This window comes from Rattus rattus, chromosome 5, assembly GCF_011064425.1.
Source record: "Rattus rattus isolate New Zealand chromosome 5, Rrattus_CSIRO_v1, whole genome shotgun sequence".
Taxonomy (NCBI): Eukaryota; Metazoa; Chordata; class Mammalia; order Rodentia; family Muridae; genus Rattus; species Rattus rattus.
In genome coordinates this window covers 157253800-157278020 of record NC_046158.1, presented here as the reverse complement: position 1 = coordinate 157278020, position 24221 = coordinate 157253800, and the positions used below count along the sequence as shown (strand labels likewise).

At 58.3% G+C, this 24221-nt stretch overlaps 2 protein-coding genes across 2 annotated transcripts in view; one reads left to right on the top strand and one right to left on the bottom strand.

Annotated features, from left to right (window-relative positions):
- The window catches only part of Lama5 (laminin subunit alpha 5), a 48588-nt gene extending 29549 nt beyond the window's left edge, over positions 1-19039 (top strand). The window contains exons 27-79 of the mRNA XM_032904935.1: positions 99-259; positions 335-443; positions 860-957; positions 1038-1239; positions 1383-1509; positions 1968-2107; positions 2508-2623; positions 2707-2918; positions 3262-3466; positions 3635-3779; positions 3967-4107; positions 4211-4372; positions 4609-4710; positions 4799-4882; positions 6110-6340; positions 6994-7107; positions 7277-7404; positions 7613-7693; positions 7777-7991; positions 8250-8350; positions 8694-8874; positions 8968-9117; positions 9644-9795; positions 9872-9982; positions 10170-10281; positions 10794-10955; positions 11152-11348; positions 11603-11719; positions 11878-12032; positions 12288-12429; positions 12539-12641; positions 12942-13052; positions 13113-13123; positions 13737-13905; positions 13990-14138; positions 14221-14397; positions 14497-14633; positions 14713-14866; positions 14991-15124; positions 15198-15360; positions 15477-15599; positions 15678-15826; positions 15903-16179; positions 16290-16420; positions 16541-16711; positions 16797-16908; positions 17007-17152; positions 17224-17419; positions 17529-17693; positions 17776-17929; positions 18013-18146; positions 18221-18311; positions 18405-19039. Of these exons, the coding sequence (XP_032760826.1) occupies positions 99-259; positions 335-443; positions 860-957; positions 1038-1239; positions 1383-1509; positions 1968-2107; positions 2508-2623; positions 2707-2918; positions 3262-3466; positions 3635-3779; positions 3967-4107; positions 4211-4372; positions 4609-4710; positions 4799-4882; positions 6110-6340; positions 6994-7107; positions 7277-7404; positions 7613-7693; positions 7777-7991; positions 8250-8350; positions 8694-8874; positions 8968-9117; positions 9644-9795; positions 9872-9982; positions 10170-10281; positions 10794-10955; positions 11152-11348; positions 11603-11719; positions 11878-12032; positions 12288-12429; positions 12539-12641; positions 12942-13052; positions 13113-13123; positions 13737-13905; positions 13990-14138; positions 14221-14397; positions 14497-14633; positions 14713-14866; positions 14991-15124; positions 15198-15360; positions 15477-15599; positions 15678-15826; positions 15903-16179; positions 16290-16420; positions 16541-16711; positions 16797-16908; positions 17007-17152; positions 17224-17419; positions 17529-17693; positions 17776-17929; positions 18013-18146; positions 18221-18311; positions 18405-18874 (7980 nt within the window). The 3' untranslated portion in view covers positions 18875-19039. The remainder of the gene's footprint in view (positions 1-98; positions 260-334; positions 444-859; positions 958-1037; positions 1240-1382; positions 1510-1967; positions 2108-2507; positions 2624-2706; positions 2919-3261; positions 3467-3634; positions 3780-3966; positions 4108-4210; positions 4373-4608; positions 4711-4798; positions 4883-6109; positions 6341-6993; positions 7108-7276; positions 7405-7612; positions 7694-7776; positions 7992-8249; positions 8351-8693; positions 8875-8967; positions 9118-9643; positions 9796-9871; positions 9983-10169; positions 10282-10793; positions 10956-11151; positions 11349-11602; positions 11720-11877; positions 12033-12287; positions 12430-12538; positions 12642-12941; positions 13053-13112; positions 13124-13736; positions 13906-13989; positions 14139-14220; positions 14398-14496; positions 14634-14712; positions 14867-14990; positions 15125-15197; positions 15361-15476; positions 15600-15677; positions 15827-15902; positions 16180-16289; positions 16421-16540; positions 16712-16796; positions 16909-17006; positions 17153-17223; positions 17420-17528; positions 17694-17775; positions 17930-18012; positions 18147-18220; positions 18312-18404) is intronic.
- A 98-nt stretch (positions 19040-19137) lies between these two features.
- On the bottom strand, positions 19138-23839 carry Adrm1 (adhesion regulating molecule 1). Its single transcript, XM_032904934.1, has 9 exons — positions 23725-23839; positions 23170-23383; positions 22429-22545; positions 21253-21376; positions 20885-20971; positions 20365-20446; positions 19950-20182; positions 19591-19748; positions 19138-19485 (listed from the first exon to the last, which is right to left on the bottom strand). Exons 2-9 carry the CDS (start codon positions 23380-23382, stop codon positions 19276-19278), a joined length of 1224 nt encoding a protein of 407 aa, XP_032760825.1. The 5' UTR covers position 23383; positions 23725-23839; the 3' UTR covers positions 19138-19275.
- Between the last annotated feature and the right edge of the window lie 382 nt (positions 23840-24221).

Sequence of the window (24221 nt, the reverse complement as noted above, 5' to 3'; positions counted from 1 at the left end):
TCTCCTGCTTGGCGATGCCCTGGGCTCCAAGTGTAGCTGTAGGCAGCTGCCGGGAAGGATGAGGACCATGGGGCTCTGGTCACTCTGCCCTCCCTCAGGTGGACATCCAGCTTGAGATGGCGGTGCCTCGGCCAGGCCGATACGCTCTCGTGGTGGAGTACGTCAGTGAGTATTCACACCAGGAGATGGGAGTGTCTGTGCACACCCCTCAGAGAGCCCCGCAGCAGGGGATGATCGACCTCCACCCCTGTCCCTACAGGTAAGCTTAGAACAGGAAAGGGCGGGTGGGAGGACCAGCCCAGGCCTTTCCACTTACAGTCCATCCCTCCCTCAGCTCCCTGTGCCGGGGTCCGGCTCGGGATACCCAGCATCATCTAGCCGTCTTTCACCTGGACTCTGAGGCCAGCATCCGGCTCACGGCTGAGCAGGCTCACTTCTTCCTGGTAAAGCCCCCTGCACCCTTGCCCCAGGGTGGCTTCTTCTAGCGTGTTCTAAGTATGTATAAAAGAGAACAGAGCCTTGGGTCCCAGGAGCTCCTGCAGTGCGGGGCTGTGGTGCACTTTCCTGTGAAGGGGCTTATGCAGATCTGGCCGTGTTCTTGTCCTCTAAGCCAAGAGCCCAAGACAGGTGGGGTGGAGACGAGTAGATGGGGGGGGCACCACAAGGGTTGAGGAACAACCCTAGAAACTGTCACCAGTTCTGCACCCGAGTATGGGCTCCAGGCAGAAGGCAAGAGTGATGGGGTGTAGGCTCAGAGGATTCCTGGAGGCCAGCGTATGTGATCAGCCATCGAGATTCCGCTGCCCCTCCTGTCCTGGGCTGCCTAGGTAACGGCAGCATATTACCCTTCCTCCCATAGCACAGTGTCACCCTGATACCTGTGGAGGAGTTCAGCGCCGAGTTTGTGGAGCCCCGGGTCTTCTGTGTGAGCAGTCATGGAATGTTCAACCCCGGCAGGTACTGGGGCCGGGCGTGGCTAGGGTGAGGAGCGGGGAGCTGTCGGCCGGGAGAGTGTTCTCATTCCTGGTGTTTCCCAGCGCTGCCTGTCTAGCCTCCCGATTCCCGAAGCCACCGCAGCCCATCGTCCTTAAGGACTGCCAGGTCCTGCCACTGCCTCCAGACCTGCCTCTGACCCAGTCTCAGGAGCTCTCACCGGGAGCACCTCCAGTGGGACCACAGCCTCGGCCGCCAACCGCGGTGGATCCTAATGCAGAACCCACCTTGATACGCCACCCACAGGTGAGGGCTCTGGGCAGCCTCTCCAGGGATGGGGGTGAGGCCGGGCAGAGCTCTGGGTCCCCGTCATCTGCCACCGCATAACAGATGGCTGCAGACAGAACTGTTCCCCACTCTGACCACTCATTGGAGATTCTCTTCAACAGGGCACGGTGGTCTTCACCACCCAGGTGCCCACCCTGGGCCGTTACGCCTTCCTGCTGCATAGCTACCAGCCGGTCCACCCCTCCTTCCCTGTGGAGGTACTCATCGACGGTGGCCGCATCTGGCAGGGTGAGCAGCTAAGTGTTCCACAGTGACAAGGGAGAAAACCCATATGCTGTCAGTTTTCAAACTAAAGTGCCCTACTGTCTCAGTGAGTGGTAACTCCACCTTACCTACCCCGGTTCTCAGAATCCTTTTACCAAAACCCGTTCCCTGTGTTAGAGCTCTTCATGTCTGTCAGGAGTAGTGAGGCAAATGTTTGTTTGTAAGGTGCCTGGAGGGCCTGGTCATTTGTACATAGGACACTTGATCATGTGTGGCTACGTATCATTCGCAAAGAATGAGGCCTGCTCTCAAAGGTTGCCGGTAGGCTCTCTGCCTGTGACATGCCTGAAGTTCTTAGCACAAGACCTGTCCTGTCTGTGTCCCCTTATATCTCTAACTGTCCTACACCCAGGACAGATCAGCCATGCAGCTAGAGTGGTCAGTACTGGAGGCCTGACCTTCCTGTTCTGACCCCCTTCCAGGCCACGCCAATGCCAGCTTCTGTCCACATGGTTATGGCTGCCGTACCCTGGTGTCATGCGAGGGTCAAACAATGTTGGATGTTACGGACAACGAACTCGCCGTGACCGTGCGTGTGCCAGAAGGCCGGTGGCTCTGGCTGGTGAGTCTTAGGGCTGGTGTGACACTTCCAGAGTGGTTTTCCCTTTATGCCCGTCCCATATCGGTGGCTCTCAGCTTGAGTATGTCACCTGCTTGTCAGGCCATCCCCTGTCATGGGTGCACCATAGGAGGCTCTAGAGGCTCCCTGAGAGCCGAGCCACCAAGCCCAGCTAGTGGGCGCAAGTGCAGGCTGGGTAACGGGACGAGGGCATGAGCAACGCTGGACACTTGGCTTGCTGTCCCTTCACTGTCTTCCAGACTAGGACTGCCATGCCCTGACCTTAGCCAGTCTGAGGGGGCTGCACCATTACCTGTTCCACAGAGCACAGGCTCTGTGCATATTCCCCCAGCCTGGCCCTTCTGCTGGGCCCTTGCAAAAGTGACCAGGTCTTGTCCGGTAGGACTACATACTTGTCGTCCCTGAGGATGCCTACAGCTCCAGTTACCTCCAAGAGGAGCCCCTGGACAAATCCTATGACTTCATCAGCCACTGCGCCACCCAGGGCTACCACATTAGGTGGGTTGGGTTGGAGCGGGAAGTGGGGTGGGGGGTCTCAGGGGTAAGGCCAGGAGCCAGGCTCACCATTTCCTTCCACACAGCCCCAGCAGCTCGTCTCTGTTCTGCCGGAACGCTGCCACCTCCTTGTCTCTCTTCTACAACAATGGGGCCCTCCCTTGTGGCTGCCACGAGGTGGGTGCCGTAGGCCCCACATGCGAACCCTTCGGGGGCCAGTGCCCCTGCCGGGGCCACGTCATTGGCCGTGACTGCTCCCGCTGTGCCACCGGCTACTGGGGCTTCCCCAACTGCAGGCGTGAGTACCCAGTGCTCGGAGAATCAGAGCCAGTGTGCTGAATCCCAAGGACTCTCCCGGGGGCGTGGTAGGCAAGGGAACATTCTGGAGCCTCACTGACTGCACGTCACTTCCTGTCTGTGCTCCTCTGGGAGCTAGTAGCCTGGGTGATGGGCACTGTTTTGTGGGCTTGTCTAACAGAGTCTAGGAAACAGCAGCAGGTAGCCCTGACAGTTACACATAGGAGCCCAGAAGGGGTAGAAGTAGGGTAGTGTCCCTGCCCTTCCCTACCACGTCCTTATGGGATGCATCTGGGGTTTGAATGTGGCAGGGGGGGGTCAACTAGTACTGTCCACCCCAACAGCCTGTGACTGCGGAGCCCGCCTGTGTGACGAGCTCACAGGTCAGTGTATCTGTCCTCCACGCACTGTGCCCCCCGACTGCCTGGTCTGCCAGCCACAGAGCTTTGGTTGCCACCCCTTGGTGGGCTGTGAGGAGTGTAACTGCTCAGGGCCCGGCGTCCAGGAGCTGACGGACCCCACCTGTGACATGGACAGCGGCCAGTGCAGGCGAGTCCAGACGGCACCCCACAATCTTGCGGGATCTCGGGTCAGGGAGAGCATCACCTCTCACACCCCACTCCTGTTCATCTCAGACGACACTGTAGGGGCCGGGGTCCTGTGGGATCTGCATGACCCAGGGCTAGAGGGGGACTCACGGAGTCTTTGTCCACACAGATGCAGACCCAATGTAGCCGGGCGTCGCTGTGACACCTGTGCACCAGGCTTCTATAGTTATCCTAGCTGTCGCCCCTGTGACTGTCATGAGGCAGGCACCATGGCCAGTGTGTGTGACCCCTTCACAGGCCAGTGCCATTGCAAGGTGAGCAGGGGCTTATGTCCAGGTCACCTTCACGGGCCCCTTCCTACAATCTGCTTCAGCCGACCCATGGACTTCCTGGAAGCTTTTAGGGGGACAAAGCAAAAAAAAAAAAAAAGGTCTAAGGTCTGGCTCAAAAAGGTCTAAGGTCTGGCTCTCAACACCGGCCTTGATTGTCCCCTGCCCTTAGGAGAATGTACAGGGCTCCAGATGTGACCAGTGTCGCGTGGGGACCTTCTCCTTGGATGCTGCTAACCCCAAGGGCTGTACCCGCTGCTTCTGTTTCGGGGCCACAGAGCGCTGTGGAAACTCTAACTATGCCCGCCATGAGGTATCCCACCCTAGCCTGGGACTGAGGCGGAAGCCATTAGAGGGGCCCTGGAGTGCAGGGCAAGGCCAAGTTTCCACTCTGTGACCCATGTGTGTGCTCACAGTTCATGGACATGGAGGGCTGGGTGCTTTTGAGCAGCGACCGGCAGGTTGTACCCCACGAGCATCGGCCCGAGATGGAGCTGCTGCACGCAGATCTGCGCCTTGTGGCCGACACTTTCCCAGAGCTGTACTGGCAGGCCCCGCCCTCCTACCTGGGAGACAGGGTGAGCCTTTGGTTTGAGGGGTTGTACTCGGAGGGTAGGAAGTGCCCTGGGGCACTAGGGAGCCTCGGTGGGTGACAATGAAGTTGCATGCTGGGGAGCCTCAGTGGGTGACTATGAAGTCGCATGCCAGGAACCTGGAGCTACATTGTACAGGGAGCCGGAGAGGTGCCTGGGTGAGGTTGCGGTAAGTATGGGTGTGGCAAAGCTAGACACCGTTCCCACTGTGCTGGCTCCAGGTGTCATCCTACGGTGGGACCCTCCACTATGAGCTGCACTCAGAGACCCGTCGAGGTGATGTCTTCATTCCCTACGAGAGCCGGCCGGACGTCGTGCTGCAGGTTGTGGAGTGTGGTGGGCACGGCCAACCGGGATAGTGGACCAAGCCCAGTTGCCAGCCCTCACCTGGTCCATTTGTGTGGTTCTCAGGGCAACCAAATGAGCATCGCCTTCCTGGAGCTGGCGTACCCTTCACCTGGGCAGGTTCACCGAGGGCAGCTACAGCTGGTAGAGGTGAGCAGAGCTGGCCTGGAGCCCAGCAAGGGCCCAAAGGCGGTGACGTCACTGTTCTGATTGGTCTCCACAGTAGGAGACAGAGCTCGGCGGGTTTCCTTTCTGACCATCCGTGATGGGTCTCTGGTTCTAAAACCCTCGAGCACAGTGGGTGAGGGGCCTCTCGGGCACTGTAGGAGCCCCTCCGTGTCTCTCCCTTGGGCTTTCTACCTTTCAGATGACCTCACTCGAGACACACCAAGAGCCGCCTCCAGTTTGTAACTTGATCTTTTTTTTTTTTTTCTAGTTCACTACGTTGTATTTTTTTTTTTTATTAGATTTGTGTTATGTACACATGTTCACGCATGCATGCACATTACAGGCATGCACATGGAATCAGTGGGCGACTCGGCAAGGGTTGGTTCTCTTCTACCAGGCAGGTCCTGCGGATTGAACTCGGCCTGAGGGCGGCAGGCACTTGCTCATTGAGCTGTCTCATGGCCTTGTAGCTTTCTTTTTAAAAATGTCCAGGAAGAGGGGGTGGGTTTTGAGGATTTAGCTCAGTGGTAGAGTGCTTGCCTAACAAGCACAAGGCCCTGGGTTCCGTCCCCAGCTCTGAAAAAAAGAAGAAGAAAAAAAAAATGTCCAGGAGGAATGGCTCAGTGGTTAAGAGCACTGGCTGCTCATCTAGAGGTCCTGAGTTCCACTCCCAGCAACCATGTGGTGGCTCAGAACCATCCACATGTACATTCAGAGTACTGGTATACATGAAATACATAAATCTTTAGAAACAAAAAGGGATTTAGCTCAGTGGTAAAGCACTTGCCTAGCAAGCGCAAGGCCGTGGGTTCGGTCCTCAGCTCCGGAGGAAAAAAAGAAAAAAAGTAAAAGCAAAAAGAGCTTTCAAATTGTCCTTTGGTGAACAGATTTTCGATATCTGGAAGTTTACCAAGTTTATTCGGTTTGTGTGTCTCGTTTGCGGCAGTATTTGCCTCTCTGATGTCAGAAAGGACCCATTTATGTGTCCTTTTAAAACTTGAACTGTTTTCTTTGTGCATTTAAGTTCTTAATGTAGGTGGAGTCGGTTTTGTGGTGTGAAGTAGGAGCCCAACCGTGAACTGTCAGCACGGGCGCCTGCTGGAGCCCCCTCCTCCTGTGATCTGCATGCCCGCACCCTGTCCTCTCCGTGGGGGTCGGTTCTGTGCTCCCCCACGTCCCCCAGCTGAGGTCTTAACCTTGGTTCCGCAGGGGAACTTCCGGCACTTGGAGACTCACAACCCAGTGTCCCGAGAGGAACTCATGATGGTGCTGGCCGGCCTGGAGCAGCTGCAGATCCGTGCCCTCTTCTCACAGACCTCTTCCACTGTCTCCTTGCGTAGAGTGGTACTAGAGGTGGCCAGCGAGGCTGGCGGGGGGCCTCCAGCCAGCAATGTGGAACTGTGTATGTGCCCTGCCAACTACCGAGGGGACTCATGCCAGGTAAAGGGGTGAGGGTGGGCGCTTAGCCAGGAAGTTGCCCCACCCCCTGTAGCTCCTTCCCCGAGCACGCTCTGCCAGCATCTACTTTCTACCCTGTGCCGTGTCTGCCCCTGAATGTCTTCCTCTCTGCTACCCTGCAGCCTTTGTACTCGCTCAGGTGGCTGCTCGTCCTAACCTGGTGTCCTAGCATTCACTCCTGTCTACCCCTCCACACACACAGCTGCTGCAACCCTGTCCATTGCTCACCCAGGACCCACACAACCAGCATCTACCCTGATTCCCACTCCCTGCTCCCTCTCTGCCTGGGGATCTGGGTGGACCAGCGTGATACCCAGGGAAGGTTTGTGACGGACCGCCGCTAGAAAACGATGTTCAGGGTGGAGAGAAGGTGGCTCTGGTCACCAGTCCCACAGACCGGTCATTCCTGAGCTGTGGTATCCATGTCTGGCACTGTGTTCATAAGTTTAGAGGCCTAACAGTCAGACATGGCCAGCAGTTCTGGGATCCAACTCGCTATGATCCGGTGTGTGCTGTCTCTGAAGCCCCTGCTAGTGCAGGAAGGTCCCCAGAGGCTGATGTGTGAGTGGCCCACCTGGTCTGCCCAGCCTTGGGGCTGGCGTCCAATCACTAATGCCCTACCTGCCTCTCTCCAGGAGTGCGCCCCTGGCTATTACCGGGACACCAAGGGTCTCTTCCTGGGCCGATGTGTCCCCTGCCAGTGCCATGGGCATTCAGACCGCTGCCTTCCTGGCTCTGGCACTTGTGTGGTGAGTACTCTAAGCAGGGTGGCCAGGAAGACCCCAGGGCCTGTGCTTCCAGATAAACTCAGACCCCAGATCCAGAATACATACTACCTGGCTTAGAGCTGTCCCTGGAGTTGGGGTGAGATGGAGACGTGTTTGCTTCTCTCTGCACTGACCATGAACCGTGCCCCAGGGCTGCCAGCACAACACAGAAGGGGACCAGTGTGAGCGCTGCAGGCCTGGCTTCGTCAGCAGTGATCCCAGTGACCCTGCATCTCCCTGTGTGAGCTGCCCTTGCCCCTTGGCGGTGCCCTCCAATAAGTAAGTAGCCGGTCCCCTCTGCAGCACCCAAGCAGCTGGGGTAGGCTGTTAGGTGGGAGCCCCCGCAACGGGCAGCAGCCCTGAAGGTGAGGGTGGGAATCCCGCAGTGGGCGGCAGCCCTGAAGGTGAGGGTGGGAACCCCTGCAGCCCACGGCTGCCCTGCCGAGAGGTGCTGCTGTGTAACAACTGCTTGTCTTAATCCTTACAGTTTTGCAGACGGCTGCATCTTAAGAAATGGCCGAACCCAGTGCCTCTGCAGGCCTGGCTATGCCGGCGCCTCCTGTGAACGGTAATTAGGCAGGGTGAATCTCCACCGACAACAGGGTGCCCAGAGCAGGGCCACCAGACCCTGACCGCTCCTTGTTACTCTAGGTGCGCACCTGGCTTTTTTGGGAACCCTCTGGTGCTAGGCAGCTCCTGTCAGCCCTGCGACTGCAGCGGTAATGGAGACCCCAACATGATCTTCAGTGACTGCGACCCCCTGACAGGCACTTGTCGAGGCTGCCTCCGTCATACTACCGGGCCCCGCTGTGAAAGCTGTGCCCCTGGCTTCTACGGCAATGCCTTGTTGCCAGGCAACTGCACCCGTAAGCTCCGAGTGGGATCTTGGGTGCACCCTGAGAACAGGTTATATGCCGGTGTGAGCAGGCCACGTCTCCAGCTTCACGGTCTGCCCCTGTCCTTGTGGTGTCCCCTTCAGGGTGGGGCTGCAAGGAGAAGAGCCTAACTGGACCAGTGAATATGGGGTGCGAGAGGCTAGGGCCAAAATAATGGGGAAAACAGCAGGAGGTAGCGGGCTAGGTTTGGAAGGACAGGGCAGTAACCATAGCCCTTACTTTCTGCAGGGTGTGACTGTTCCCCATGCGGGACAGAAACCTGCGATCCCCAGACTGGGCGCTGCCTGTGCAAGGCAGGCGTGACTGGACAACGTTGTGACCGCTGTTTGGTAGGGCTGGGTGTAGGCCTGAGGGCGGGGCGGACTAGAGGAAGGAACCAGGCCTGTGGAGAAAGTGTACTGAGAGAGAAGAGTCCTGGTCTGTGGAGAAATGGGCTATGGGGGGAGCTTCAGCTGGTCCTGAGGAGCCTGAGATAGCCCAGGGCTGGCAAAGTGAGCCTGAGATAGCCCAGGGCTAGTGAAGTGAGCCTGAGGTAGCCCAGGGCTGGCAAAGTGAGCCTGAGATAGCCCAGGGCTGGTGAAGTGAGCCTGAGATAGCCCAGGTTTCTATCTCAGGGCTGGCAAAGTGTGATGCTGAGGGTTGGGCAGACTGTGACGAAGAGGTGTATTACAGGAAGGACACTTCGGTTTTGAGCAATGCCAGGGCTGCCACCCTTGTGCCTGTGGACCAGCTGCCGAGGGCTCTGAGTGCAACCCTCAGACTGGTCAGTGTCACTGCCGGCCAGGGACCACAGGACCCCAGTGCCTTGAGTGTGCTCCTGGCTACTGGGGACTCCCGGAGAAAGGTTGCAGGCGTGAGTACAGGAGTGTGGGACATCAGGGTGGAGAGAGGCAGGCATCCCTGGATGTCTACGGTCACATCTACCTACCCCGTACTCTTGCTGCAGGCTGCCAATGTCCACGAGGCCACTGTGACCCACACACAGGCCGCTGCACCTGTCCTCCAGGGCTCAGTGGGGAGCGCTGTGACACCTGCAGCCAGCAGCACCAGGTGCCTGTACCGGGCAGGCCTGGGAGCCATGGCATACACTGTGAGGGTGAGCCTTCACTCTCCCCTTCTCGCTCTTCCCCTGCCATTTCTACTCTGCCTGGTACTTGGGGTTCCCAGTCCTGATGGCCTAGTGTTTATTCCCTGTATTAAGTAACCCTGACACCCCAGAGGGACCCCAGCTCCAGTGTCCAGTTTTGAGGACTTCCACAACGTCGTGCTAACCTGATATCCACCCTCAGACTCCACCTGGGGCTGTTGCTCCAACACTGGCCACTGTCCCTTCGGGGGATCTCACTGAGCAGGATTCTCCCCAGTGAAGTGTTTTATAACCTTAGGCCAGCTTCCTCCTGACCAGATTGGGGCCTCCGCTTGACCCTGGGGTGCCCCTGCTGACCTCCTATCCCTATAACTTTGATGTAACTGACACAGTTCAGTTGACCCCATTTTCCCGATTAACTTCTGCCCTGACCCACTCACTCCGTATTACCCGTAACCCGGGTGCTGGCCAATCTGCTTGTCCTGTGATCCCTGGCTCACCCATGTCCTCCGGACCCACTCTCCCCTGCCTACAGTGTGTGACCACTGTGTGGTCCTGCTTCTGGATGACCTCGAGCGGGCTGGTGCCCTCCTTCCCTCCATCCATGAGCAGCTGCGGGGCATCAATGCCAGCTCCACGGCTTGGGCCAGGCTGCACAGGCTGAATGCCTCCATTGCTGACCTGAAGGTATTTCATGCCCACCTGCCTGCCCTGCCTCCTCTAGCTGACCGTGTGGTACTTAACCTTCCGCCCCCCCCTACAGAGTAAGCTCCGGAGCTCACTGGGACCCCACAACCAGACAGCAGAGCAGCTACAGACTCTAGAGCAGCAAAGTATAAGCCTTCAACAGGATACAGAGAGGCTGGGCAATCAGGCAAGACCTGTGATCCCATTCCAGTATCCTGTGGGGGGGCCTCTCCTCAGGAAGCCCTCGGCCCCATGACTCCCCAGTCCTTGACACCAAAGCCACCCTCCCCCATCCCTGGGACCACCCTTTTCATCCTGCCCTACCTCAGTCATGCACCCACAAACACCACAGCTGAAGGGAACTGTACCCACAGGCCACAGGGGTCCAAGATCGGGCAGGCCAGCTGCTAGACAACACGGAGTCCACGCTGGTCCGGGCACAGAAATTGTTGGAGATCGTGCAAGCTGTGAGCCGTGCCCTGAATGGTAAGGCTGGCTGATGCTTGGGCCCAGTATAGGGTGAGCTGCTTGTAGGGGCGGGACGGGGCCTCCTGGAAGTCTCCTCTTGAACTGGCTGAGTCCTGTAAGTTTCTGGTCTCTGGGCAAGTGGCTGTTTGGCCAGGGTCTGTTGGATCCCAGAGCTAGACCTTCATAGCACCACTGAATACGAGCATACCTCCTCAGTGACGGACAGACCCACAGCTGAAAAGAACCTGGGGCTCCCAATCTTATGACTGGATCTGGCATAGCCAAAGGATTGGGATGGGGGTAGGAGGGGGTGAGCTTACTGCTTGGGGGATGGGGAGGAATTGGGATGAACCGTGTGTCAGGATGAAGAGAGAAAGGCGGAAAGGCGTCTTAATCTTGGGGGCTCTAAGAGCCTGTGAAGTACTGCTGGGATATGTGCTGGTGTCCTGCCTAATGCCCTGAGCAGGTCTCAGGCTTGGAAGTGGATGAGTGGCGTCTAGCCCCAGGCCCTGACAATCCCCTCTCTGTAGAACTGGCATCTCAAGGATTTCCAGGCAATGCCACAACACCGTCTGGCGAGCAGCTGCGCTGGGCACTGGCTGAAGTGGAGCGGCTACTCTGGGATATGCGGACTCGTGACCTGGGGGCCCCACAGGCAGTGGCAGAAGCTGAACTGGCAGAAGCCCAGAGGCGTGAGTAGGGTCAAACCCTGTTAGGCAGGGCTGCTCAGGGTCATGGCCTGGGAGCTCTGGGGCCAAATTTAAAACAACTTTAGTTTAGTTTAGTGCTTTAGAGGAGGACTAGATGGTCACTGGGCAGATACGGGGGGCGGGTCACAAAGGGTTCTGGGGAGCATGGTGACCGCCTTCCTACTCTGGTGTTGGCCAGTGATGGCGCGTGTCCAGGAGCAGCTGACTGGCTTCTGGGAGGAGAACCAGGCATTGGCCACACACATTCGGGACCAGCTGGCTCAGTACGAGTCTGGCCTCATGGACCTCCGTGAGGCCCTGAACCATGCAGTCAATACTACCCGGGAGGCTGATGAACTCAACAGCCGCAACGAGGAGCGGCTGAGAGAAGCCCTGGTGAGTATATTCGCTTCTTGTCCTGTGTCCCTGTCGCCTCCCACTCTTCCTGCTCTTGGGCTGCCTCCTCCCCAGGCCCTGGTCTTCTGTCAACTCTTTCCCCATTCTCCCTCTTCTCCCTACATCTCCCCTCCTCTACCTGGTCTTTTCTGACTGTCCCCCATGTTCTCTCAAACCCAGTCCCTCCCGCCTTTTCCCCTTGCCCTACGGTGCTTAGGGCCTCATTATAGCCTCTCTTAAAATATTGTCCCAAGCAATGGAAACAGGAGCTGTCCCAGGACAACGCCACCCTAAAGGCCACTCTCCAAGCTGCCAGTCTCACCTTGGCCCATGTTTCTGAGCTTCTGCAGGGCATAGACAAGGCTAAGGAGGTAAATACGCCCTCCCCCCACCCTGCACCTCAGTCACATCTGGCTAGTTTCCTCTAAGATTTCTGGTTGCTGCCAGCTTAAAGCTATCACTCGCATGCATAGCACTACCTGGTCCTGAATTAGGAGGGCAATTAAAATAAAGCCCACTGCCGTCACAGGATCTAGAGCACCTGGCGGCCAGCCTGGATGGAGCCTGGACACCGCTACTGAAGAGGATGCAGGCCTTTTCCCCCGCCAGCAGCAAGGTGGACTTAGTAGAGGCTGCCGAGGCCCATGCTCAGAAGCTGAATCAGCTGGCGATCAACCTGTCTGGGTATGTGTGAGGCACCCCAGGCGTGCAGCCGGGATGCCTGTGGGTACACTTGGCCTGCAGTAGGGTGACAAGCCTGGGAGGGTTCCTGGAGGGAGAAGTCAGGCTTTCTGTAGCCTCAGGGGAAGTTGGGGGCCCAGGGTTTGGCAGGAAGGAGCAGATCTAAAGGGGGTGAGGGACCATGAGACTCGGCCAGCCGGGCTATGCTCTCCGGCACACCCAACCACATATCCCATGATCCTCCTTCTCTCCTGGCAGCATTATCCAGGGAATCAATCAGGACCGCTTCATCCAGAGGGCCATGGAAGCCTCCAATGCCTATAGCAGCATCCTGCAGGCCGTTCAGGCTGCCGAAGATGCCGCAGGCCACGCGCTGAGGCAGGCCAGCCGCACATGGGAGGTGAGGCTCTGAGCGTCTGTGGCCCCACCGGAGCCCTGCTCCCCAGGCCCAGTGGTGTGAACAGCCCCATGTGAACAGCCCCATGTGAACAGCCCCTGATCTTTTGCAGATGGTGGTGCAGCGGGGCCTAGCAGCTGGAGCCCGGAAGCTGTTAGCCAACAGCAGTGCCTTGGTGGAGACCATCTTGGGGCACCAGGAGAGGCTGGGCCTTGGTGAGTACCTGTGACATATCTGGGACATGTCCCTGTAGCTTCAGGATGGTTCTAGTGCTGTTTGGTGTGAGAATCAATAGGTCCTAAGTGTGCCTGCCCTGGGTGGCTTCTACGCCATGGGGTCTACTCTGTGGGCGGGAGTTGGGGTGTAATGTCTGCCTGTCTTGGTGGTGTGCAAAGGGACCACAGCCGGAGGAGGATGGATGAAGCTCAAGGCCTCTGTCTTTGTTCTCACTCCATCTGTGGGCCAGGAGGGTTTGGGTAGAACTCCTTGCCACTGAGGCTGCCTCCTCTCTGCAGCTCATGGCCGCCTGCAGGCCGCGGGGACCCAGCTTCGCGATGTCCGTGCCAAGAAGAACCAGCTGGCCGCCCAGATCCAGGAGGCACAAGCCATGCTGGCCATGGACACAAGTGCGTAACTTCTCCCTTCTCTTGCCTATCCCTCCTCCGCACTCAGCGGTGCCTTGTGAGAGCAGACGTCAGTCCGTGCTGTGGTCCATGTGTCCGAGGAGGCTCCCGGGCTAAGCAGCACTCTGGGCTTGTGCCCCTGACCCCTGAGGCACAAGTCACCGGCACAGTTGGCCCTGCAGGCACTTGGCACCGATGAGCAGGTCACAAGAGTGCTGGACAGTGCTGAAGTTATGGGCGGGCACGGGACAAGCCTCAGTGGGGTAGTTACTGGAGGATGTAGGAGCGCGTCCAACAGAGCCCCTTGGTCCAGGAGGGCGTTCCTGGAAAAGACCTGCTGACCAGCGAGCACAGAGGTCAGAATGGGGTTCATCTGGCTGCCTCTCCAAGAGGGCTCAGAACTGACAACGTGGTCTGACCCTGCTGTCTAGGTTTTCCTGTGGCCACCAAAATGTCCCAGGCACACCTGACCACAAACCTAGAAACAGGCAGGGCAAGACTCCTGATAATGGCCCTGGGTGGGAGGATTACAGGGCCAAGAAGAGAAGAGTGGGTAGGATTTTGAATGTATCGAGCCGCAAGTGTGGAGCTGCTGTGCAGAGGGGCGGGCGTGTGCAGCCGAGGGCCCCAGGAGCATGAAGTTGGCTCCTGCTGGGCATGGCTTCCGTCTGTTACAGGCGAGACCAGCGAGAGATCGCTCACGCCAAGGCTGTGGCTGCAGAAGCCCGCGACACGGCCGCCCATGTGCAGTCTCAGCTTCAGGGTATGCAGAAGAATGTGGAGCGGTGGCAGAGCCAGCTGGGGGGCCTGCGAGGCCAGGACCTGAGCCAGGCGGAACGGGATGCAAGCAGTTCAGGTGAGCGCGAGTGGTCCTCGCCTGCCTAGGGGGCCGAGGCGTGGGAGCCAAGGCTCTCATCCCACTCATCCCACTCTCCTGCAGTGTCCACCCTGGAGAAGACATTGCCACAGCTGCTGGCCAAACTGAGCCGTCTGGAGAACCGTGGAGTGCACAACGCCAGCCTGGCCTTGTCTGCCAACATCGGTCGTGTGCGCAAGCTCATTGCCCAGGCTCGGAGTGCCGCCAACAAGGTGGGCGCTCACCTTAGAGAGATGTGCAGGGGCAGCAGATCGGAGAAGCTGGGTGGTAAACTGCCCTGTGCTACACTCCCAGGTCAAGGTGTCCATGAAGTTCAACGGGCATTCGGGGGTACGGCTGCGCACCCCACGAGACCTCGCTGACCTTGCTGCCTACACCGCCCTCAAGTTCTACATCCAGAGCCCAGTGCCAGCGCCTGAACCTGGCGAGAACACTAGGGACCACTTTGTTCTGTACATGGGGAGCCGCCAGGTACTGAGCAGGACGGAGGATGGGCCATACCGGACTTCGGGGTAGAAATGGATGGTGTTTGAGCCCCATCCTAACTGCACCTTCTGGCCACCGCCACAGGCCACCGGGGACTACATGGGAGTGTCTCTGCGTAATCAGAAGGTGCACTGGGTGTACAGGTTAGGCGAGGCTGGCCCCACAACTCTCAGCATTGACGAGAACATCGGGGAGCAGTTTGCAGCCGTCAGCATCGACAGGTAGGGTTACTTTGAAGAGAGGTTAGGCTTGTATATCCAAGTGCCCCGTCTGCCTCTCACCCCTCACCTTTGCTTGCAGGACCCTCCAGTTTGGCCACATGTCTGTCACGGTGGAGAAGCAGATGGTTCATGAGATCAAGGGGGACACAGTGGCCCCTGGGAGGGAGGGACTACTCAACCTGAATCCTGACGATTTTGTCTTCTACGTGGGAGGATACCCCAGCAACTTCACGGTGGGCCTGGCTCAGTCTCGGGGGCGGGGGTCCTCATCTGGTTTTAAGTTCATTCTCCTGCAGTCTGAGCAGGATTGGCATCTAGGGGGTAGGAGGGTGCCCTGACCGTGCACTTCACCCGTAGCCCCCTGAACCCCTCCGATTCCCTGGCTACCTGGGTTGCATCGAGATGGACACACTGAATGAGGAGGTGGTCAGCCTCTACAACTTTGAGCAGGCCTTCAAGCTGGCCACTGCGGTGGAAAAGCCTTGCGCTCGGTAAGTAAGGCCCAGCAGCACCCTGTGTCTCCACTCACCCACCCTCCACTGACCTGAAGCCTCCAACCTGCAGCTCCAAGACCACCGGTGACCCATGGCTCACAGATGGCTCCTACCTGGACGGCAGTGGCTTTGCCCGCATCACCTTTGAGAAGCAGTTCAGCAACACAAAACGCTTTGAACAGGAGCTGCGTCTTGTGTCCTACAACGGGATCATCTTTTTCCTCAAGCAAGAGGCACGGCTGACCCCCACGCCCCGTCCTGCTCTGTGCCTTCTCCCGGTTCTGGCTTTGCCCTGATGTGAGCCTTCCTAAGATCCCCGAGCTGACCCTGCTCTGCCCTGTTCCTGCAGAACCAGTTCTTGTGCCTGGCAGTACAGGACGGCACTCTTGTACTCCTCTATGACTTCGGCTCCGGCCTGAAGAGGGCAGACCCACTGCAGCCCCCACAAGCCTTGACGGCAGCCAGCAAGGCGGTGAGGCAAGGGACCTGGGGACAGGAGGACCAGCCGAGAAATTTGGCTTTCCTGAGACCCATTACCTATCCCTTGCAGATCCAAGTGTTTCTACTGGCTGGCGCCCGCAAACGTGTGCTGGTGCGTGTGGAGCGGGCCACTGTGTTCAGCGTCGATCAGGATAACGAGCTGGAGATGGCTGATGCCTACTACCTGGGAGGTGTGCCACCTGAGGAGCTGCCCCCAAGGTGAGCATGGGCCCTGGGCATGTGGGGTCCCAGTGCCATCAGGGCAGCTACTCATGACCTGATCTGTGTCCTGCAGCCTACGGCGGCTCTTCCCCTCGGGAGGCTCTGTCCGTGGCTGTATCAAAGGTATCAAGGCTCTGGGCAAGTACGTGGACCTCAAACGATTGAACACCACGGGCATCAGCTTCAGCTGCACCGCTGACCTGCTAATGGGACGCACCATGACTTTCCACGGCCATGGCTTCCTGCCCCTGGCACTTCCCGATGTGGCGCCGATCACTGGAGAGGTCTATTCTGGCTTCGGCTTTCGTGGCACTCAGGATGACAACCTGCTGTATTACCGCACCTCCCCGGTAAGCTGGTAGTAGCTTGGTTCTGCTGCAGCCACAGTCTGGGCCTGTTGGGGCAAGAAGGGATGAGTCTGGACTCTTGGCCTAGCCAGTGACCTTGCCTCTGTCACTAGGATGGGCCATACCAGGTATCCCTGAGGGGGGGTCACGTGACACTCCAGTTTATGAACAGAGAGGTGGAAACTCAACGGGTCTTTGCTGATGGCGCCCCTCACTATGTTGCCTTCTACAGCAATGTCACAAGGTGAGTCCCGCCTCAGGCAGAGAGGGAAGGAGGGCTAGTGTGCCCTACAGGAGGGCCTGGGGGGAGGCGTGGCCCTTCAGGAAGAATGTACTGGGCTGGGAAACACCGTCTTCTTCTCAGGGTATGGCTGTATGTGGATGACCAGCTACAACCAGTGAAGTCCCGTGAGGGAACAACCCCCATGCTCCAACTACAGCCTAAGGAGCCCCCACGGCTTCTCCTGGGAGGCCTGCCTATGTCTGGTACCTTCCACAACTTCAGTGGCTGCATCAGCAACGTTTTTGTGCAGCGGTGAGCTGGTGGGTGTTGGGGATGAAGTCCCAGCTGACCCTGGATTCCTGTCACTGACGGGTATCTAACCCCTTCCCCACCACAGACTTCGGGGACCACAGCGTGTGTTTGACCTACACCAGAACATGGGGAGTGTCAACGTAAGCGTAGGCTGCACACCAGCCCAACTCCAGACCTCAAGGGCCACAGCTCAGAAGGTAGGGGACCCACAGTAGTGTGTGGGCAGGACTTGGGTAGCTGAGACTCTGGCTATCAAGCAATTGGCCAATGCATTGCGGTCTGGTCTGTGCCTTAGGTTTCCCGCCGCAGTCGCCAACCCAGCCAGGACCTCACCTGCATGACACCCTGGCTCCTTGGGACTATTCAGGATGCGTACCAGTTTGGGGGACCCGTGCCCAGTTACCTGCAGTTTGTGGGTGTCTCCCCATCCCACAGGAATAGGTAAGGTTGGCCAGGCCAGGCTTGGGTGGGATTGAACTGCTACCCATGCTGACACCATGCTTGGCTTTCAGGCTCCACCTCTCGATGCTCGTCCGCCCACATGCGGCTTCCCAGGGCCTCTTGCTCTATGTAGCCCCCTTGTCGAGCCACAGTCCTTCACTGGTACTCTTTCTAAACCATGGACGCTTTGTCGCACAGACTGAGGGCCCTGGGCCCCAGCTCCAGGCCCAGAGTCGCCAGCACTCACGGGCTGGCCAGTGGCACAGGGTAAGAGGTTAAGGAGGGAGGGTGGGTGGCAGGGCACAGGCAATGCCCCTCAAGCTCCTTTCTTCCCAGGGTCCTGGGATACCGTTGACCAGGCTTCTTTCCACACCAGGTGTCTGTCCGCTGGGGAATGCAGCAGGTCCAGCTTGTGGTGGATGGCAGCCAGACCTGGAGCCAGAAGGCACCCCACCGCCGGGTCCACAGGGCAGAGAGTCCACAGCACTACACCCTCTTTGTAGGAGGTCTCCCTGCCAGCAGTTACAGCTCCAAGCTTCCTGTGAGAACCACACTGCTTTGCCTTGGCCTGGATGCCCACCCTCAGCCGTCTAAGCCTGATGTTATCCATCCGCTCCTCCTAGGTGTCTGTGGGGTTCAGCGGCTGTATGAAGAAGTTACAACTGGATAAGCGGCCACTGAGGGCCCCAACAAGGATGGTGGGGGTCACACCCTGCATCTCAGGCCCCCTGGAAGATGGCCTGTTCTTCCCAGGCAGTGAGGGAGCCGTCACATTAGGTGTGTGAGGCAAGGGAGGTCTTGTGGGAATAGGGGTTCTAAGCAAGGCCCTGGACCTCTCCCATCACGGCCCCTCCCCACAGAGCTCCCCAAGGCCAAGATGCCCCATGTGAGCCTGCAGTTGGAGGTGCGGCCCTTGGCTGCTGCTGGCCTCATCTTTCACCTGGGCCAGGCCCAGGCCACTCCCTACGTGCAGCTGCAGTTGCTAACAGAACAGGTGAGCAGAGCTGTCGTTTGGGGTTTCTTCACTGTGGCCTCTGTTGGGCAGAGCCTAACTGTCCCTCACCCCAGGTCCTGCTACGGGCAAATGATGGGGCAGGGGAGTTCTCCACGTGGGTGACCTACCCCAAGCTTTGTGATGGACGGTGGCACCGAGTAACAGGTGAGGGGACCCTTTTCCCTTTCTGCAGAGAAGGGTGGGTTGTGGAAGGGACACTGCAGGTCAGCTGGCTGGGGACACAAATCTGCTCCACAGTGATCAAGGGCAGGAACACACTGCGGCTGGAAGTCGACACACAGAGCAACCACACCACAGGCCGTTTGCCAGAGACCTTGACTGATTCTCCAGCGCTTTTGCACCTTGGGAGCCCGCCCAGTAAGTGTGGACTGCTCTGTGGGGACTGGGATCTTCCCACCCTTCACAAGGGTAGGTTGACAGCAGCTAATGCAAGGACAGAGGACCCAGCGGCCATCAAACCAGTTTCCTCTGGCCCCTCTGTATTTTCAGAGTCTTCAGCTGCCTGGCCAGAGCCCCCTGCCTACCGAGGATGTCTGAGGAAGCTGCTGTTCAACGGGGTCCCTGTCAACATGACTGCTTCTGCACGCATCCAGGGAGCAGTGGGGATGAGCGGATGCCCCTCAGGAACCCTAGCAATTTCCAAGCAGGGAAAGGCACTGACCCAGAGGCAGGCCAACCCCAGTGTCTTCCCGCTACGCTGGCATTGAGGTTCCCAGACCTAGTGTTTGCGTACACTTTCCATGATTAACAAGTCATTTCTGGTTTACACTGCGGAACAGACATATTTATACTTTGTCCCTCTTGTCCGACAGCTTTCAGTACTGAGATCTGTAAAATTGTGGGTATGGAATTAAAGTGACTTGTTTGACTTGCGTGGGGTTTTAACAGAGCGATGGCCGAGTGGGAGCTAGCCTCACCACAACAGACTCCTCACCAGCCCAGTTCCAAGTAACACAGGACAAGACCAGACTTGACGGGTACAAGAGAGGACTTTATTAGTGAGGTGGGTAGGGTGGGGTGGGGCGGGGAGGCGGGCAGGAACAAATCACAATCACCACTACGGAATCACACAACTACGAAATCCAACTGGGGAAGGACAGCGAATAATTTAATCTAGACTCATATCTTCCTCTTCGTCTTCCTTGCCTTTTGTGTCACCCTCCTTGGGGTCCGATTTGGCATTATTCTGCATGGCTTTGGCAAATGCTTCCACATCACCTTTGTTGGCGGCCTCGACAGCCTCTGCAGGAAGGCCAAACTGGCACATGAGAGGGCCAAGCTGTCCTGAGGCCAAGGCCGCACTGAACATACCCAGGGCCTGCAACAAGGAGCAGACATGCAGAGCTGGGTACCTGGGGCACCAGACCTACTGATGCTAAAAGTCACAGGTGCAGAGAGCACCGTGGACACCGTCCATACACACCTGCTGGAACTGGGGCGAGGTTAATGTGTTCTGGATCTCCTCTGCAGTCTGGGGCAGAGACTCCCCAGAGGGCAGGTAGGGCAGCAGGCGCTCCTGAACGTCTGCGTTGGCAAGGATGGGAGCCATGATCTCTGGTGTCAGCACACTCGCCAGATCCACTACGTAGGGCACAAGCAACGTGGCTGTCAGTGGCCTGGCACTAGCCCAGGCACCCTGAGAGCAGAGCAGCAGACTGCTGGCAGGGTGATGTGAGGTGGGCATGTGTGGCTGGACGGCATGGACACCCAGCTCCACATCTCAAAAAGCCACCCAGTTTATGGGCAGCAGCCCTCCACCCTGTGAGCACCCACAGCTCTCACCCTGCTGGCTGCCTCCTGGCCCTGCTGGGACGTTCATAGTGGCCAGAATGCTCTGGAGGTCGCTCAGCTGGATGGGCTGGGTCGGGCTGGCTGCTGTGCTGGTTCCATTACCCGAGCTGGGTGCGGGACTCGGGCTGGTCGCCGAGGCAGCTGCTGGGGCAGAAGGGGCTGGGGTGGCGCGAGCGGAAGAGGTGGTAGAGGACGGGGTGACGGCTGCCGACTGGCTCCGGGAGCTGGGGAAAGGGAGCAAGGGCTGGAGCAGCTAGGCCCACTGTGAGTCAGGGCTACTCCTCAGGCCCAGGATCACCTCCCCTGCTAACAAGCTGAGGGGTAATGGGGCCCTCTACCCTAAGTGGGGTCTCCAGAAAGGAGAACATACTGGCCCATGGCAGGCGCTGGGGGATGGGAAGCTCACCTGGATGAGGAGCTGCTGGCTGGAGGCCCACTGCTCCCCAGCAAGCTGGCCAGGCCTGGCCCAGTGAGGGCCCCAAGCCCACCTACAAGAGTAAAGAAATGTGAGCTAGAGACACCCCCAGCACACCTGAGAAGGCACTAACCCATGTCCTCCAGCAAGAAAAGCTACACGTTCTAGTACCAAGGCCAAGAGATGAACAAACAGGGAGGGTTAGGCAGCCACAGGAGGCTGAAGTGGCCACACTATGCTGGCCTGCATTCTAAAAGCTAAGTTAGGTCATTAGGTCATTTCCACCCCACCCGCATTCTCACTCCAGGCCTCAGCCTGGCCAGAACAGAGCCTTCTAAGTAGCTCTAACATCTGTGCTGGACCTCAGGTGACCTTCAGAGACACACACTAGACCAGGTCTCTCTGCCCACCTAGCAGACAAGCATCTTCCAAAGGAGTGGCACAAACACACACAGACATGGCTGGAACCCTAGTAAGAGAGCCCTGCAGGGACAGGACAGCGGGGTATTACCCAGTCCTCCGAGGCCGGCTGGTCCGATGAGCTGCATAAGCTGGCTGTGACTCATGTTCCCCAACAGGCTCTGCAGGCCACCCTCACCTGGTGAACACAGGGACCAGACATGGGCCTGCTGTGGTGGCCGTGGTCAGACCTAGACCCCGTGAGCACCACACATTGTTGACTATGGCAGAAGCCTGGCCTTGGCCCCACCCCAGAGCCACTCAGGATATAGTGGCCTCTGGAAGGAGATGGCAGGGAGCAGGTGAGCTCTGTGTGGATGGGAGGAAAGAAAGAACCAGGACTTATTAAGCAAGGCTCCACCTCACAATGTTCCCGGTCACTGAAGAACACTGTCCCACACAGGTCTAGGTGATAATTACCGCCCAGTGCTGAAAGCTCGTGGCCACTACTCCCACTCGCTCCCAGTGTCCCAGGCATGGGGGGGTTGTTCAGACACTCGTTCACTTTCCGGCAATGCTCCTCATCTTGGTCAGTCTTGGGCTCCTGGCAGAGAGAATACGCAAAGAGCCAAGGCTGAGCAGTCTGCACAAGGAGCTGGCTCTTGCCTGCTGGCTTCCCTGCACCCACACGGCCAACTATCCTGATTCAGCCCACACAGTGACTGGAGAGGCAGTAACCTGCAAATGTGACAGCACTGGACCTCCCAGCCTCCCAGCTCTAATGACAGCAATGGCAACAGAGCCAGTGATCACAGTGCCAAGCCTCAGGGCCTTCGGAGTATGGCTCTTCCTGGGCTGTGGGGGTAATGTGTCCTCCACTGCCCGGGCAACCACTGGCCCCAAAACTTCAGAAAAGAATACTGTGCAGCAAAGGGGCAAGAAAGGCATTTCCAAGAAAGGAAAATTGAAGAGTAGCTGTGCTGGGGGTCTGTTAACAATGTTCAGAACTGTGGAGAAAGCCTCTGCAGTGAGGACTGCCACCTTAAGTTTCCAACTAAAGACCTCTGCAACATGGCCGCACCCCCTGTCCTCTCTGTTCTGGATCCTTGTGCTCAGGTGACCAGACCCAGGCTGAGAGGAAGCCCCTCCCCTCCTGGCACTTTGCAGATACACAGCTGCTGCCCCTTTTCACAGGATGACAGTGGTAATGGCCATGTGCCCTACCCTTGAACATACCCCAAGTCTAGCCCTGACTCTAGACTGGACCCATACACCCAAGAGAGAGCCCATGTCCCATACCACAGCAGAACCACATTAATAGCATAAGAAACACAAATATGCCAATGGCCTCCAACAGGTGGCAGAATGTGGAGTCTGCATTTGAGGGACACTACAGATGTAGGCGAGATGCAAGGCGCCACGACACTGCACAGGAAAGCTTAAGGGGAGTGGGTGGGAAAACTCGACAGCTGAGAGAACGGAGGGCGGCACCTCTGGCCAGGGAGCAGTGGAGACCCGAAGCCCTGAGGCTGGGTGCCTGTGGGTGAGTCCATGGGCAGGGCTCTGGGACAGAGGTGGGAACTCAGCTAAAGCAGGCCCTCCAGGTCAGCACCTCAAGTGTGTCACAAGGGAAGACAGAGAAGACCACTCTCTTACCTGCATCCAGAAGAACAGCCGCTTGGACCCTGCCTTAAACTTGAGCACGTAGACCCTCCCACTGGGGCACTGAGGCACCCGCTTGAACTCACAGTCATCAGGAAAGATAATCAAGTCCTGGCGACACAAGGAGGACAGTCAGACAGACAGACAGATGACAGACAGGCATACACACATGCATTCAAGTAATGCACCACCAAGGTTTAGGTCCCCTGAAAATTTGCAGGACCCAATAGCAGGGTGGAATCGAGAAGTCTCAAACCACAGTGAAGACAGAAGAGGGCCCAGAGTGGTGGGATAGAAAGTGTTCTCTAAGGACCAGATGACTTAACAGAAACATTCTGGAACTGTGCTCCAAGAAGTAAAAGTCAACCAACTCTGTCTGGCTGCTCCTAAGTGTAACAAAGAACATTGTATTCTGAGAGACAAAGAGCCCTAAGGAAAGCAGCCTCTTCAGAGCGCTAAACTACCCGAAGCTGTGGCGAGGATCATATCTGCACACTCCTCCACAAGACTGGAGGTTTAAAGCCAGGGCTGAGGACGATGTCACCAAATGGCTCTGTCACCCTGCCAGCAGGCTGTCTCTGCTAAAACCTTAAAAACCATGGTCACTACGGGGTGCATGGCTTCACAGTGACTGGAGCGCTTTGCCAACCTTGCGACCCCTACACCAATCCACTGAAGGCGAAGCCATATTCCCAGCTCTTGCCCCAATGGCCTGGTCTGGCTACAGGCACTCACATCCTCCACGGTCCCAGAGGTCCTGTCTTTCCAACAGAAGTGAATAAGGGAATCGTCGGTCTGCTGGATGTACACGAGCCCTTTCCGTTTATCTGGGGTGACCGTAGTTCCTTTTAATGACATTTTTCCTGCCCGGAACTCCACCAAATACTTGGTAGAGGATCCCCGAGAGCCGGGAACCAGGCTTGGGAACAGAGCGCCTGAAGTCGTCATCCTGAAAAAACAGAGCGAGGCCCGTCGTGTGGCGTCGCGTGCGCAATGTCCCACCCATACGCTTGGTCAGCCCGCGGCTGCCCGGGAGCGGGAGCGCGCCGGGCTGCGCAAGGCCAGCTGGTGTGCGCAGGACCGAGCGCAGCCCCGCGGACCCCCCGCTCCCGCGACGTCACTGCCCGCCCGTGCGGAGCCTCGCTGCGCCCGGCCCCGGTGCGTCTGGGGCACCGGCGGCCGGCCTGGACTGACTCGGTCCCGCGTGCTGCCGCGTCCCGTCCTCCCGCCGCTCGGCCCAGCCTGGAGCCGCGTGCCCCTATGCCGCCGCTGCCGCCACCGGGCCCCTACCTGGCCGCGCTCACACTCGGCCTAGGGGCACCGTCCGGGCTCGCTCTTCCTCCTCGGCGCCTGCCGGGCCTCGCCGGAAGCCCGTGCTCGGCCCGCCCCGCCGCCGCTCTCGCCGCCGATTGAGTTCCGTCAGCCGCGCGGCCGGCCCCGACCAGGTTCCGATTGGCCCTGGCAGCCGTCCGTCGCATCCGGCCCGCCTCCGCGCCGGCGGCCTGTTTCCGGCGGAAGCGCGGGCCAGAGCGGCCCCTATTGTTGCTGTGTCATAGGGGAGCGGCGGCGGCCCCTGGCGGCGGCGCCCGGAACAGCGTCCTAGCCGCCTGGACAGGCAGAAGGGTCTCCGCCGGGCGGCGCTGCAGAGGTCGAGATGAGGGCGATGGGCACTGGGCTGTACACAAACGTGCCAGTGGGGCTGACATGCACCCGGGACGGTGCTGTCTTATCCACCCGGTTCTGAATGGACCCATCTCTCTCCACACCGCAGGAGGACAACCTGTCTG